The sequence below is a fragment of the Carcharodon carcharias genome, chromosome 18, assembly GCF_017639515.1.
Source record: "Carcharodon carcharias isolate sCarCar2 chromosome 18, sCarCar2.pri, whole genome shotgun sequence".
Taxonomy (NCBI): Eukaryota; Metazoa; Chordata; class Chondrichthyes; order Lamniformes; family Lamnidae; genus Carcharodon; species Carcharodon carcharias.
The window spans coordinates 101361006-101376250 of NC_054484.1; the positions used below are offsets into that span (position 1 = coordinate 101361006).

General features: G+C 40.1%; 1 protein-coding gene across 6 annotated transcripts in view; it reads left to right on the plus strand.

Moving 5' to 3' along the window:
• The window catches only part of LOC121290611 (ribosomal protein S6 kinase alpha-3), a 97559-nt gene that overhangs the window by 5979 nt on the left and 76335 nt on the right, over positions 1-15245 (plus strand). For 3 of the 6 annotated variants that reach the window (XM_041211277.1, XM_041211279.1, XM_041211282.1), the window contains one exon: positions 12874-12930. In XM_041211277.1, coding sequence (XP_041067211.1) covers positions 12874-12930 — 57 coding nt within the window. Of the gene's footprint in view, positions 1-12870; positions 12931-15245 lie in introns of all 6 variants that reach the window. The other 3 variants (XM_041211276.1, XM_041211278.1, XM_041211281.1) reach the window with 1 other exon arrangement.

The following is a 15245-nucleotide window of genomic DNA, read 5'->3' on the forward strand; positions in this document are numbered from 1 at the left end:
GTTTTGCACACTAGAGGCATGTTGGATGTGTTCCTGATGTAAAATTGAAATGGATCCATATAGCAAAGGATTCATTTGTCGTGAGCATTGAAACAGCTCACCCCATCTTACTGGTTATTTAGTAGTAACTTTAAATAACTGCCTTTTGGTTTTTCCACTTAGCACTCAGTGACCTGCTCAGCCTTGTCATCTTGCCATTAAGTCCTTATTGCCTTTCCCTGTCCCTTTTGCCAAAATGCATTGATGCACACATCTCTGTATTAAATTCTGTTTGCCACTTGTCTGCCCATTCTCCCAGCCTACCTATATCCTGTTGTAATTGATTGATGTCATCTTTGTTGCTTACCACATCTCCAAGTTCATTATCATCAGAAAATTTTGAAATTTTATACTCTCTCTCAATGTCCAAGTCATTTATTTCTATCAAAATGCAGTAGTCCTAACATTGACCATTGGGGAATACTACTGTCTACTATCATCTAGTCTCTAAAACAACCATTTACCTCGAATCACTGTTTCCTGCCCTTAAGCCAATTTTTTTACCCAATCTAGAACGATCCTTCTATCCCATGAGCCTCAGTTTTGTTAACCAGCCTTTTTTGTGGCACTTTGTCAAGTTATTTCTTAATATCCATATAGGCAATATCTACTGCATCCCTTTCATTAATCTTCACTGTTACTTCAAACATTCAATTTGTTTAGTCCAACACAATTTGTCTTTTACTAATCCAGACTGGCTGTCTCTAATTAACTCAAACCTCTCCAAATGCCTGATTAGTGGTGAGCAAGATTTTAGAAAAAATAATGTTAAACTGCCTGGCCTGTAGTTGCTAAGGATGTCCTTTCATCCTTTCTTGAAGTGAGGTGCCACATTTGCCATTCTCCATTCCCTGGCACCTCCCCAATATCTAGGGAAGATTAGAAGGTTATGGCAAGCCTTTCTGCTATCTCCGCCCCACTTCCCATTGCAACCTGGGATGCAAACCATCTGGATCAGGCTACTTATCCACTCTAAGCATCAATAACTGCCATTCTATTCTCATATTTTCTTTGCTAGTCATATTTTCCTCTTCGCTTGCACATTCAACTTATTTGGCCTGGTTCTCGCTTAAAGAATTCATCTGACTTGGCATAATACACCCTTTTTTTGTTTCATCATTTTCTTTATCTTTCTTGTGATCCAAAGATCCTTTGCTTTGGCCCCCTTACCTTTTCATTTTGTTGGAATGTCCCTAAGCTGTACCTAAGATGTTTCAAGATCACCCATTCTTTCATTACAGTTTTCACGATCAGTCATTGGTTCCATTTTATCCTAGCTAGATGCTCTTTCGTCCCATTGAAGTTCGCTGTCTTCCAATTTAGCAGTTCTACTTTGGATTATTCTTTGCTCACCTCCATTATTAATTTAATCCTTTTATGATGGTCACTCTTACCTAAGTGTTTCCCCACAGACACTTGGCCCACCACATTCCCCAGCACCAGACCCAGCAATGCCTCCTTGCTAATTGGACTGAGAACATACTGTGCAAGGAAGTTCTCCTGAACACATTTCTGAAATTAATTTCCCTCTTTTGCCTTTACTCTGGTGATTACCCAAAAATCAATTAGGATAATAAAGTCCACAAATATCACCACTCTGTAGTTATTTGGGCACAGTGTAGCCATGTCCCCACAAAGAAAAAGGGTGGTACTGATAAGTCTAGAGCCCCCTGGTTGTCCAGAAGGATATGGTCCAAGATAAAGCAGAAAAAGAAACCTTATGACAGTCACAAAAGGCTTAATACTGTAGAAAGTCTAGATGAGTATAGAAAGTGCAGGGGTAAAGTACAAATGGAAATTAGGAAAGCAAAGAGAGGATACAAAAAAATACTGGCAGGTAAAGTCAAAGAAAATCTTAAAATGTTTTACCAGTACATTAATAGCAAAAAAATAACTAATGAAAAAGTAGGGCCTATCAGAGATGTACTTGGTAAATTGAGAGCTGATACAGAAAATTTGGGCAGGATTCTCAATGAGTACTTTGTCTCTGTCCTCACTAAGGAGAGGGATGATGCAGCCATTCTAGTTTAGAGGAAGAGTGTGAAATATTATATACAATAAGCATAGAGAGGAAGCACTGGAGAAACCGGCACCCTTGAAGGTGGATAAATCACCAGGGTCAGAGGGATTGTATCCCAGACTGTTGAGGTAAGCCAGGGAGGAAATAACCGATGCTCTGAGGTTCATTTTCTAACCCCCACTAGATACAGGCAAGGTACTAGAGGATGGAGGCCTGTGAACATTGTACCATTATTGAAAAAGGGTGCGAGGGATAGGTCAGAAAATTATAGGCCGGTTAGTCTGACTTTGGTGGTGGGCGAATTATTGGAAACAATTCTGAGACACAGGATAAACTGTCACTTAGAAAAGCATGGGTTGATCAGGGATAATTAGCATAGTTTTATTGGGGAAGATCGTGTCATACTAAGTTATTAGAATTTTTTGAGCAAGTAACAAGGATGATTGATGAGGGTAGTGCAGTGGATGTTGTCTACATGGATTTCAATAAGGCATTTGACAAGGTCCCACATGGCAGACTGGTCAGGAAAGTGAGATCTCATGGGATCAGGGGACAGTGGTAGGTTGAATCCAAAATTGGCTCAGTGACAGGAAACAAAGGATAACGGTCAATGGAATGTTTTTGCAAATGCTAAGCGGTTTCCAGTGGCGTTCCAGTGCAGAGGAGATTTAGAAGGATGCTGCCAGGGCTTGAAAATTGTAGCTATGAGGAGAGATTGGATAGGCTAGGGTTGTTTTCCTTAGAACAGAGGAGGCTATGGGATGACCTAACCAAGGTGTACAAAATTGAGGGGCCGAGATAGGGTAGACAGGAAAGACTTGTTCCCCTAGCTGGGGTGGCCAGTTATCAGGGGGCATAGATTTAAGGTGTTTGGTAGAAGGATTAGAGGGGATATGAGGAAAAACTTCCACCCAGAGAGTGATGGACATCTGGAATTCACTGCTTAAGTTGGTGGTTGAGGCTGAAACGCTCAACTCATTTAAAAGGTACCTGCATCTACATCTGAAGTGCTGTAACCTGCAAGCCTATGGACCCAGTGCTGGAAAGTGGGATTAAAATGAGCGGCTAATCTCTTTTTTTTTGGCTGGTGCAGGCGTGATGGACTGAATGGCTTCTATATACACCGTAACTTTTCTATGGTTCTTGCACATCTTTGATCTCCCTGCAGATTTGCTGCCCTATCTTTCTCACTATTTGGAGGCCTATGTAATAACCCAGTAGCATGATCATACCGTTTTTGCTTCTCAAATCTAGTCAATTGGCTTCTATACTTGCCTCCTCAATGACATCTTCCCTTTTCAATGTTACAGTGTATTTGCTAATTAGTGCTGCCACCCCACCTTCCTGTTCTTTCCTTTTGCTATTTTTTTATGAACTTTTTGTATCCTTGAATTTTAAGTATCGGTCCTCACCATTTTAACCTTGTTTCGTTCTTGCCCCTACATCATATTCCCACATGACTATTTGTGTTTGCAGCTCAATAGCCTTATTCACCACACTTGTGCGTTTACATAACTTTGTTCTAAATCTATCTTTGTATTCCTCGTAGTCCTCGGTCCGCTTCTATCTAATATGGTATTACTTCCTTCTCTAGTACTACCCAACACTCTTACTCCTTTATGCACTCACTTCCTCTTTTCTATTTACATATGATGGTGCATGCCCACTCCATTTTAGTTTAAACCTTCCCCAGCCACAGTAGTGAACCTCCCTGTGAGAACATTGGTCCCAGTCTGTTGAGGTGCAACCCATCCCTTTTGAATGCTAAAACATTTTAGTAGGATTTAGATTTTTCTGACAGTGGTGGTCAGTTTATCTTAGGGGATCCAAGGAAACCTACTAATTATGCACCCATTGCATTAAAATATTAATAACCATAAGCAGCAACTCTGGTGTTTTCAGATTCAAGAAGTCCAACTGTGGGAAGCAACAAGCTTATGATCTCCTGTTGAAAGTAGAAAGCCTGGTTTATTTTCCTGACCAACATCTGCTGGCAGATTATTCAGTAAAATGTGATCTGTTTTATTCCTGGTGGAAGATTGGCTATTTCTTTTGGGAGTGTTTTTCGTAGCTGATGCTTCTTCATGAATAATACTCACCAGTAACCCAGAGGCCCCTACTAATGTTTTGGGTCTGGAGACATGGGTTCAAGTTCCACCCATGGTTGGTAGAATTTAAATTCATTTAATAAAAATCTGGAATTGAAAGCTAGTCTCGGTAATGGTGACCATGAAACTATCATCAATTATTGTAAAAATCCATATGGTTCTCTAATGCCCTTTTAGGAAAGGAAATCTGCTGTCCTTCCCTTCTCTGGCCTACATGCAACTCCAGATCCACAGCAATGTGGTTGACTTTTAACTGTCCTCTGAAATGGCCAAACAAACCACTCAGTTCAAGGGCTATGAGGGATGGGTAACAAATGCTGGCTTTGCCAGCGATGCCCACATCCCATGAAATAATTAAAAAAGGGTATTTCGACCAGTTAAGCACTTCTAAAGTGTAGTCACTATTGTAATATAGGAAATGCAGCAAGCTCCTCCAAACAGCTATATGATAATGACCAGGCACACACTTTTAATGGTGTTGGTTAAGGGATACATATTGGAAATATGTATCCTACTCTTCAAACTACTTCTCTGCAAACTTGCGCCATGGGATCTTTTACATTCCTGTGAAAGACAGGACCTCAGTTTAACTTCCCAACAGAAAGATGGCATTTTGTGCATGCAGCATTCCCTCAATACTGCACTGGAGTGTTGGCCTAGATCGTGTGCTCCAATATCTTAAGTGGGGCTTCAAACCTTTGACTCAGTCAAGAATGTTGCCAGGGATCCATGTCCGATATTTTGATTGCTGACAAGCTTGGTGAACCCATCATGGTGTTAATTGTATTCAGATGATAGATATTGATTGGGAATAAAGTCCAACAGACTGCTAGGTGCTGCACAGTAACTACTGGCTACAACTTTGCCAGAATATCCAGATGCCTTCTGACACATGGAATGTATGATGGGATCAAAAAGACAACAGGCCTGTAAGTAAAACAAAAGTTCCTCTGAAACAAAGGCAGGGGAGGTCATTACTAAATGCAGTAAACAGTTGGAGAGATGTGTGGAACACTGCATTTAGTTGTACTCTAGGAAGAACACTTGACTGTGGAAGTTCTAGACAATAGAGAGCCCATCCTTCATGGAAGAGCTGGATAAAAACAAAAAACTGCGGATGCTGGAAATCCAAAACAAAAACAGAACAGTTCTGTTGAAGGGTCATGAGGACTCGAAACGTCAACTCTTCTCTTCTCCGCCGATGCTGCCAGACCTGCTGAGTTTTTCCATGGAAGAGCTGGATGTTGAACCTGCAGTGGAGGAGCTTAGCAAAGCTATTAACTGTATTGCCATTGACAAAGTTCCAGATGGTGCTATACTTTTTAAGCTTATCTAACACAGGAAACCAGCACTCATGCAGCATCTGCAGAAGCTTCTTTGCCTCTGCTGGAGGGAGGGGACAGTGCCTCAGGATATGCGAGATGCAAAGATTGTGACCTCGTATAGCAGCAAGGGCGACAACAAGGATTGTAACAATATCATGTGCACGTATGAATTAGGAACAGGAGTATGCCATCGGCCACTTGAGCCTGTTCCGCCATTCAAATGATCATGACTGATTTGATTGTGACCTCAGCTCCATATTCTGCCTACCCCTGATAACCTTTACTTCCCTTGTTAGTCAAATCTCTATCTACCTCTACCTTAAAAATATTCATTGACCCTACTTTCTCCACTTTCTGGGGAAGAGAGTTCTCTGGGAGGAAAAAAAAAACTCATCTCAGTCTTAAATGGGAAATCTCTTATTTTAAACTGTGTCCCCTAGTTTTAGTGAAGCATATTGAGCGTTGTGGAAAAGTATTTGTCCGTGTTGTCTTAATCAGGCTGCAGATCCTTGCAGAGATATCTATCCCGATTCTGTGGTTTCAGAACTGAAAGATCCACAATCAACTCAGCAAGGCTGTTTAGGCAGCACCTTCCAAACCCACGGCCGTTACCATCTAAAAGGACAAGGACAACAGATACATGGGAACACCACCACCTGGGAGCTCCCTTCCAAGCCACTCAGCATCCTGACTTGGAAATATATTGTTGTTCCTTCACTTCCTCTTTAACCACACTGTGGATGTACCTACACCACAGGGACTACAGCGGTTCAAGAAGGCAGCTCACTACCACTTTCTCGAGGGCAATTAGGGATGGGCAAAAAATGCTGGCCTAGCCAGTGACACCTACATCCCGTAAATGAATTTAAAAAAAAAAACATGAACTTCTCTATCTGGCAGTTGCAGGAGAATGCCATGAACAAAGGAGACCACTATATATTACCTTCATTTATCTCACCAAGGCATTTAACCATGTGAGTGGAGATGCTCTATTTAAGCTGCTGAAGGAAACTGGCTGCCCACCAAAACTGTTCAGTGTGATCTCCTTTTTGTGGCAACATGATTGGCTACAGTCAGTTATGATGGGGCAACAATGGAACTCTTAGATCTGCAGTGAAGTCAAACATGGTTGTGTTTTGGAACTGAATCTTTAGCATATGTTCTCTTCGCTGCTGTAAGATGCCTTCAATTTGTCTACAGAGAGTGTCTACTTACATACCAGAACTGATGGCTGAGCAAGATTTTTTTGATGTATAGATTGCATGCAGCAGAGTTTTAGATCAGCTGAAGTTTGAGGGTGACAGTCTGGTCAGCAGAGCATTAGAATAGTTGAGACTGGACTTGCCAAAGAAATGGATGAGATTCCAGCAGTCAATGGGCAGAAGCAGGTGATATTTGGAGTTTGCAATGGCTAAGATATAGGGTTGAATCTCAATTTGGTGTCGAATAAGATGGTGAGGTTGTCAACAGTATGATCCCAATCAGAAATCGGGGCTGGGAGGGGAATGGAGTTGATGGCAAGGGCAAACAGAGGTAGTGGAGGATTTCTTTCAGGTTTCGGAGCAGTAGAGCTGGGTGTTGTCAGCATGCGTATGGAAGCTGACCCCCGTGCTTGTGGCTAATAGTACCAAGGGACAGCATTTGGATGAGGAAGTGTAGGGAGCCAAGAAAAGTGGCTCAGAGGACTTGGGAGGTAATAGTATGGGGGCTGTAGATGCTATGGCTTAGATCAAATATGGCAGTAAGCGAGGGCTGTCCCATTGAGCTGGATAGCAGAAGGGAGGTATTGCAAGAGAATAACATGGTTTTCCAGATGAGAACCTACAGAGTAGTTGAAGAAGAATATTGTGCTACAGTTGTAGTTACAGGGGCTGTTATGCATGGCTATGATTAAGGTTGTTTTGATGCAGTGAGAGGGGCAGAAGGATAAACCAAAGGGGAAAATAGTCTTTTTGGAACAAGAAGGAAAATGTCTTTTTTGTTCTTCAGTCCATCCCTCTGCCTCTCCCAGTGTATCAAAATAATATTAACTAAAGTCACACAGGACTGTGACTACAACTGTAGTGCATTGTTGCTCTTGGTGCTGCCCTGAACTACTCCCTGTTCATTAGCTCTCTGCACCTTTTACTGGTGCCCACACCTGGCCCCAACTGTGGAAATGACCTTCTGGGGCAGCAACAGTATCATGGAGAGGTAATGATTGGAAACCCTCTATTCCTTCCACTCACTGAACTTCTGGTGGTTGAACAGGGATAAAAGAATTTTGTCCTGAGTCTTTGGATGGGTGAGATTCTTTTATTCTGCTGCTGCAGCACATTCATAATTTATTATACAGGGATTGTTGTTTAATGTCCAGATAGGGAGGTACTTTCTATTCCCCATAACTGATGCTTTAGTCATTTGCCAGTACAGTCTGTATGCACAAAGTTCTTTCATCCAATAATGTAATGGTAAGTCCAGTAATTTAAAATAAATTTCTCCACCCTTCTAGTTTTGTTGCAGTCTCCATGTGCAAACAGTGAACAATGCAGTCCTTTAGTAGAGCTGGATTGAGGGGCCTGAGAGCAAGCCTGCTGAAGACTGAATTGCTCACTGTTGGTACATCCTCATCTGTTTTTTTTTCTCCTCCTGCTTTGGAGAATTGCATGTCTTCCACTAGGTTTTTCTTTCTGCGGCACAATTTAGTGTGGCAGCTCAGCGAACGGAAGGGAATGAAGTCTTTGTCCCATCACTCCATGGAGGGTTGGGGGGGGGAGGTGCGGGAAGCTGACTAAGGCCTTTCACTAGCCCAATAAAACAAGCGCCATTTTGGTTATGAAAGTCTTTCCAACAAATTGCCAGCCCTGCCTATGCTCTTCACGGATTTCTCATTTCACTGTAATAGGCTCCACTCAGGCTGAAGACCAATGACTGAGAACCAGCCACTGTTCATCAGTTAGATTTAAGCTGCAGGATCCTTTGGTGGAATTCTTTCTCTGTGGTGAATGGGTGTAGAAACATAGGAGCAGGAGTATGCCATTCAACCTGTCTAGATTGTTCTGCCATTCAGTTAGATCATGGCTGATCTGTACCTCAGTTCCATTTATCCCCTTCATTCCATATCCCTTGAGGCCCTTACCCAACAAAAACCAACCTTTGCCTTGAAAATTTCAAGTGACCCAGTATCCATTTTTGAGGAGCAAGTTGCAGATTTCCACAACTGTGTGGAAAAAGTACTTCCTGATTTCATTACTAAATGGCCTGACTCTTTTTTTAAGATTATGCCCCCTTGTCCTGGAGTCTCACAGGGTAGATGTGAGCAAGTATTTCCTATCAAATCCCTTAATCATTTTAGTACTTTGATTAGATCACCCCTCATCCTTTTGCTGCTCCCAAGTCCAGTGTTCTGGCTGTTAGTATGCTAGTTTCCAATGTGCTGAAAGCTGGAGTTAAAAATCTTCCAGAAAAATGAGAACATTGCAACATTAGACATGACACATACAAACAACCACAGGGCAGTGGCTTTAGACCCATTGTTTATTCTGGACTAACCTTATTTCCACTTTCTTGGGTCAACTGGAAAATACTAATAATTTAACAGGCAGGTCCTTGAACCTAGGGAACATTTCTGTATGCATTATCATTCATTCTAAACCACATCCCACCTCACATTTTCTTCTAATGTCTTATTCCTGTGAAGATAGTTGTTGTATATTTACATGGCTTTGCTTTTCTCAGGGATTCTTGTTGCCATAAAGTTTCTTTTAACTGATTGGACAGGTGAATGTGCTGCAACCTCTGCAGCAGTCAGAGATTCAATATAGATGGCTTCCTGGAGTAATGGGAAAAACCCCAATCATATGACCCCTTTGTCTCGGCTGAATGCCCATTACTATAGTAATTTTTAACAGTTTGGCATTGAGGATGAACAAATGCTCTTTCGCCTCTGGGACTTGTGTTTGAATGCAACAACCCAGATCCTTGAGATGAAGGTTTCATCCCTCTGGTTATAAGGAGACCATAGCCTAGTGCTTATAGTACCTTTGGGATGTTAGCCCAGTAGTGAATTTTAATGCCGTAATGTTAAGTTGGCAATTGAAATAATTCAATCTGGTGATTTGTGGACTGGTGCCAGATTAAATAGCCTTGAAAACTACTGGAGGATGATTATAATAACTATGTCCTTCAAGGCTTTACATGTGACTCCAAGCCCACACAACAGATACACTCACTAAAAGTAATGATGCAGGTTAATAAGGCCATTTAAAAATAAAAATAGACCAAGCACTGTGGTTTATTTCTGGCGGGATTGAATTGAGAAGTAGGTAAATTATGCTAATCTTGCATCAAGTCATCATTAGACCACACTTGGAGAATACTGTGTACAGTTCTGGTCACATAGTATAAATAAGATAGCATCTTGATCCGGCCAAGAATTTAGATAGGGAATTCAGAAGCAGTTTTATCCATGTGGGAATGTGGCACTTATTACCACAGGGAGCTGTTGAGGCAGATAGCAGTGATGTACTTTAAGATAAAACTATAGTGGAGCACAAACACTAGCAATGAATGGTTGGGCTGAATGACTTGTTGCTGTGCTGTATATTTGATGTAATTCTATTTACATGGTTGGCTCCAAAATACCTTTGGGGTGACTAGAATCTGACATCTTTCCAGTATTGCTCACATCCTAATAACAAATGTCTTGTTTAAATGAATTTAAGGGATCCAAAAGATGTTTTGTTGGTCATGCAAAAATCCCAACATCTATCTTGGGTCAGTCATAAGTGGACCTGAACTAAGATATACCCAACTACCTGAGGGGCAGGAATGTTATTGTGATCGTATGTAGACTTGCAGTTCATGGACCCAACAGTGCAAATAGAATTACATCAAATATACAGCACAGCAACCGATGCAACCATTCATTGCTGGTGTTTATGCTCCACTGTTGTTTTCTCTTAAATGAATCTGTGCTATTCGCTGCAACAGCTCCCTGCAGTATCAAGTGCCATATTCTCCTAGCTCTGGATAAAATTGTTTCTGAATTCTCTATTTGAATTCTTGGCGGCTATCTTATATTGATGGTCTCTGGTTTTGCTCTTGCCCACAAGTGGGAATGCCACCTACAGTATTCTATTCATTTCCTTGATTTTAAAGACCAACCATTAGGTCACCCATCACCCTCCTCTCTTCAGAAAAGACACCCAAAGACATGTTCATCTTTTCCTGATAGATATAATTTCATAGTTCTGGGATTCATGGGGAAAGTACATTTGTTTTATTATGCATTCGATTGTAGTGATTGTTAATTACCATGAGAGAGGCCTTACCTTTGCGTCCTGGGGCTGACAACAATGGTCAGGTGGAAGACTCTAACCACTGCAAAATTGAAGTACACGGTGCATGCTTCTCTGTTTCCTCCTCCCTGTCCAATAAATCCCAACATTATTGAGGGAGGAAGTGAAGTATTATATCAGCATTGACTTTCGTTACTGGATCAGCCCCTTCAAGTCCCCATTTCTCCTTGTTTCTGTTCCTCGCCCTAAACACAACTCACCACTGCAGTGAGTGCATTTGAATTAAGCAGCTGCTTCATAATCAACCTTCCTTACTTACCGATTCTTCAAATTCAGGGTGGGTTCAGCTAGAGGCAGATGTTTATACCACTGCCACCTCATCAGTTGTATGCTTAAAATGCTTTGTTGCTGAAGAGTATTTGACGGGCATTGTTATTTCCCCAGTTTGTTTATGACTATATGCTTTTCCAGAATTGAGGTCCACACGTTAAAGAAAATGAATAATATGAGTCATACCAGTTGGTAGACTTGCTTAGTGGGAGGCTAACCCAACCACAACTGGGTCTGAACTAGGATCTACTGAACCACTATCTAGGGGCAAGATACAAGAATGTAATTGCTGTTTAGCTATTGACATTTTTTTTCTTTTCGGAGGTTTTATGCACTGTTCCATCTCATGACAGTATCCTCTGATTACAAAAGAATTTTTTTATTCATTCTTGGGACGTGGGTGTCACTGGTTAGGCCAGCATTTATTGCCCCATCCCTAATGGCCCTCGAGAAGGGGATGGTGAGCTGCCTTCTTAGCCTGCTGCAGTCCATGTGGTGTAGGTATACCCAGAGTGCTGTTAGGGAGGGAGTTTCAGGATTTTGATCCAGGTTCAGTACAGTTTCGGTGGTACCATAGTGTAATCAATTGCAGTAAATTTCAGTGAGTCATTATGAACAAAAAAAAGTCTTGTAACATACTTTAGAAATAAAAAGTACACTGCTACAATTATAGTCCCTGTCCTTCTAAACCTTGGTTGTATCGGGGTAAAGTTACCCCATATAATGTTAGAATGAAGTAGGTTGTTTACAGATCTGGTGCTGGTGACAAACAAAGCAAAAGGCAGGTTGGCATGACATTAAAATGTATTGGCTTATATGCTACTTTCCCTGTAATTTATTTTAAAATACTTGCATTTATTTAGCGCTTTTCACAGCTTTATGACATCCTAAACCGTACTTTCGATGCATAATTATTGTTTTAATGTAGGGCAGGTGACAGCCAAGGTCCCACAAACAAGATGGTAATGATCAGATAATTTGTTTAGGTGTTAATTGAGGAATATCAGTAAATATTGACCAGGGTATATTTAGAACAAATGCATTGAACAAGCCCAGTTATCACACTAATACTCATACCCCTTAGAAATTGTAATAATTTTATTAGAATCTGGCATCTTATTTCAAAAACTGAAATGCTTTGGTTTGTCTGGGACTGGAAATTTTGTTGGTGAATGGGGCTGCACATGTATAACATGAAGATCACTCCCAAATTTCATATCGCCCTGTATAGACTATGGAGCTCGAAATGGAAGGAATTTTTACAGGCTAGGGTTTGACATTTCGGTGCCTTATGAGTCATGTCCTCAAGTTCCTTCAGTAGCTTCTAACACATGGCTGTGGTGTGGGTTATATGGAGACTGGATTATTTATCTTCAAATGCATTACTTGTCCTCAGTTTTTGGATAATTTCTATTATATTTGAATGTGGTTTAAATATTGGATTTCAGTGGAAGTATTAAATCAGTTGTCAAAAGGTCATTTGCATTGGATCTTATCGGTTTTTAGTTTTTTGATCAACAAAATTGCCATAGAAGTTCATGTCCTTATGATTAAATAGTGGAATCAAATCTCTGCTGAATAAAGCTCTTCATGTTTAGTCTGTTTTTTTCTGTGAAGATTACCTTGCAGCAGAAGCAGATTGGTAATGTTCAATAGGATAGCTTTTGATAGAAACTTTTCACTATCGATGTTAAAAAAAAAATTATTTGTGGTTAGTATTAAAAAAAATTGACAACTTGTAATTACTGTTTTCTTTTTAAATTTTGCAGCAGGATGGGCAGCAAATGGTAGATGAACCCATGTCCGAAGACGAAGCAGTTCTTCAACCTGTAAGTTGGAGTTTTAAAATGTTGTGACTTGGTATATCTTTTTAAAAACTAATTGAGAATTGTAATCTGTCATTTAAACATAAATTTATAAAAAGAATTGCCAGTTGTTCATTAGGTAGCTTCAGTGCAGCAATGAATGTTTAAATCTGTAGTGTTTAAAGTTTCTTCAAATTTCATTTGATAAGTTTGCTAAGCCACAGACTTTAGTTCCCAGGTTTGATTCCTGGTCTATGTTGAGTTAGCTGATCTCAGCATAGTCTTACCATAGATCCTGGCATCTCTAATTTATGGAGAGGAAAAATATTGGCCAACATTCCTGTTCCAGCTTGTTACTCCACAACTGATGATTGAAGTGTGCATGTGCAAATCATCTGATGAGGACTGAACCAGCTTTGACTTAAGGCCCCCTTGTGATTAAATAGCTTACCATTGGTGCAAATGTGAAGGAGCATATTCAGTCCTAATTCTCTTACTTGCATTTCTGTCTACTGAGGCTGTTCTTGTGAGCCCATCCTCACTAAAATTGTCTTGTGGGCTGCTCATTTTGGGTAAGTAAGATACCACAAGATAAAATTGCTAACTTTATAAGTTACTTTAAACAAATATTGTTCATCCATAAATTTTATAACTCCACTATAGCAACATACAAATCATGACTTGGGTGAGCTCCAGTGCTTTGTCAACATGGTTTTCCACTTATTGTCATATCCTATTACAGAGCTTTCCATTACCATTTGGTCAAAGGTCATGAGCCCAACAAGTAACTTCCTCTCTAGCTGCCTTTTGTTGCCAATTTTTTTTTGATGTATTGTGATGTGAGTGTTGTATGAACTGCTGCCTGGCATTGTAAACAAGGGCTTTTCAACAATGGGAGTTATTTAAGTATCTTGTGGTAACGGAGTACCCTGTCCAAAATTGTTTGGAAGAAATCTAGCTATGCGTTTGTTGCTTAACTTGTACTGAACTTACTTGACGCTGTCAGAAGAATCCGATTGGTAATCTAAGTCAGCATAATTCTTTTACTTAATTCAAGATACCAACAAAAGTCACTAATAGCTTGGGGGGTGTGTAGGCTGCAGCATGGAATTTCTATTGCTTAGATCAAATCTAAATTTCTTATCATAACATTGCTTTTTATACCTTCTATCACAAGTTACCATATGACAGTTCCACATTTTGTTCTAATTACTTAAACATATAGACCTAAGAAGATGCCGCGATCATTCTGTCTATGTCCCAAGGTCTGTCTGCTGCTTTGTTCAATTGTAACAGACCTGAGCATAGACATTAATTGCATGTTATGTGCACATCAGTCAGTGGTTTTGACAAGTCTAACATGAAGCTAGAAAAAGGTAATCAAAACGACAATCTCAGATATTATTGTATGCTATATACTTTCATTATATGGCCATATTCATGTGTTAACTGTAGGGTTCTCATGCTTTTAAATCAGTAAGCACTAAACTGGGATGTCGAATTCATTTTTTTGGGGAAATAATGCACAGAAACCGTAAGAAATTATATTTAAGATCCTTCCTCTCCCCAAACCAGAATATGTGGTTGCAGCTGTAAAGCTTAAACCTATGCCTCACTGAAAATACCTCAAAGCTATGAATGATGTATTCTTAGCTTCTGCTTACCTCTTTGACTAAGATTTTAGTTACCCATCCTAATATCTCCACTTTGGCTCGGTTTAAATATTTTTTCTGATCATGTTCCTGTGAAGCACCTTGCAATGATTTTCTACACTAAAGGTGCTACATAAATACAAGTTGAAAAACTAGTCAACATGTATTTCTTGGCCTATTAAATTTTAGTATGAAAGTATGCCAGTCATTTTGACACAACTAGCTAAACCTGTGTATATTAAAGTTAGCAAGCTGATAAGCTTCCAGGAAGGTAAAACCTAATTATTATGTGTCATTGGACACTAATGACAATTTTGATTTCAATTTCACTGCAGCCAATAAGCCTGCTTTGCTTTGTACGCTTGATGCTTAGATGTTTGAAAATTGAGCAGAATACAGTTGGAGACTGATTGAAAGGTTGTGTTTTCGAATTCTGTTGAAGTTCTGGCTATGTTAAATAGTTGCATTGAAATATTATGGAAATAAAGCTGTTATCTGTCCAAACTAAGGGGTCATTGTTAGTCTCTGGAATTGTTCTACTTAAACAGGCATAACAGTGAGGAGAAAAGCTTTAAACCAGACACCAATGTGATATTATGAAGTTAGATACAATCCCTTAATGAATGTAATGGTACAAATTTATCTTGCACAGAGACACCACAGTATAATTGAAACCAATCAGATTTC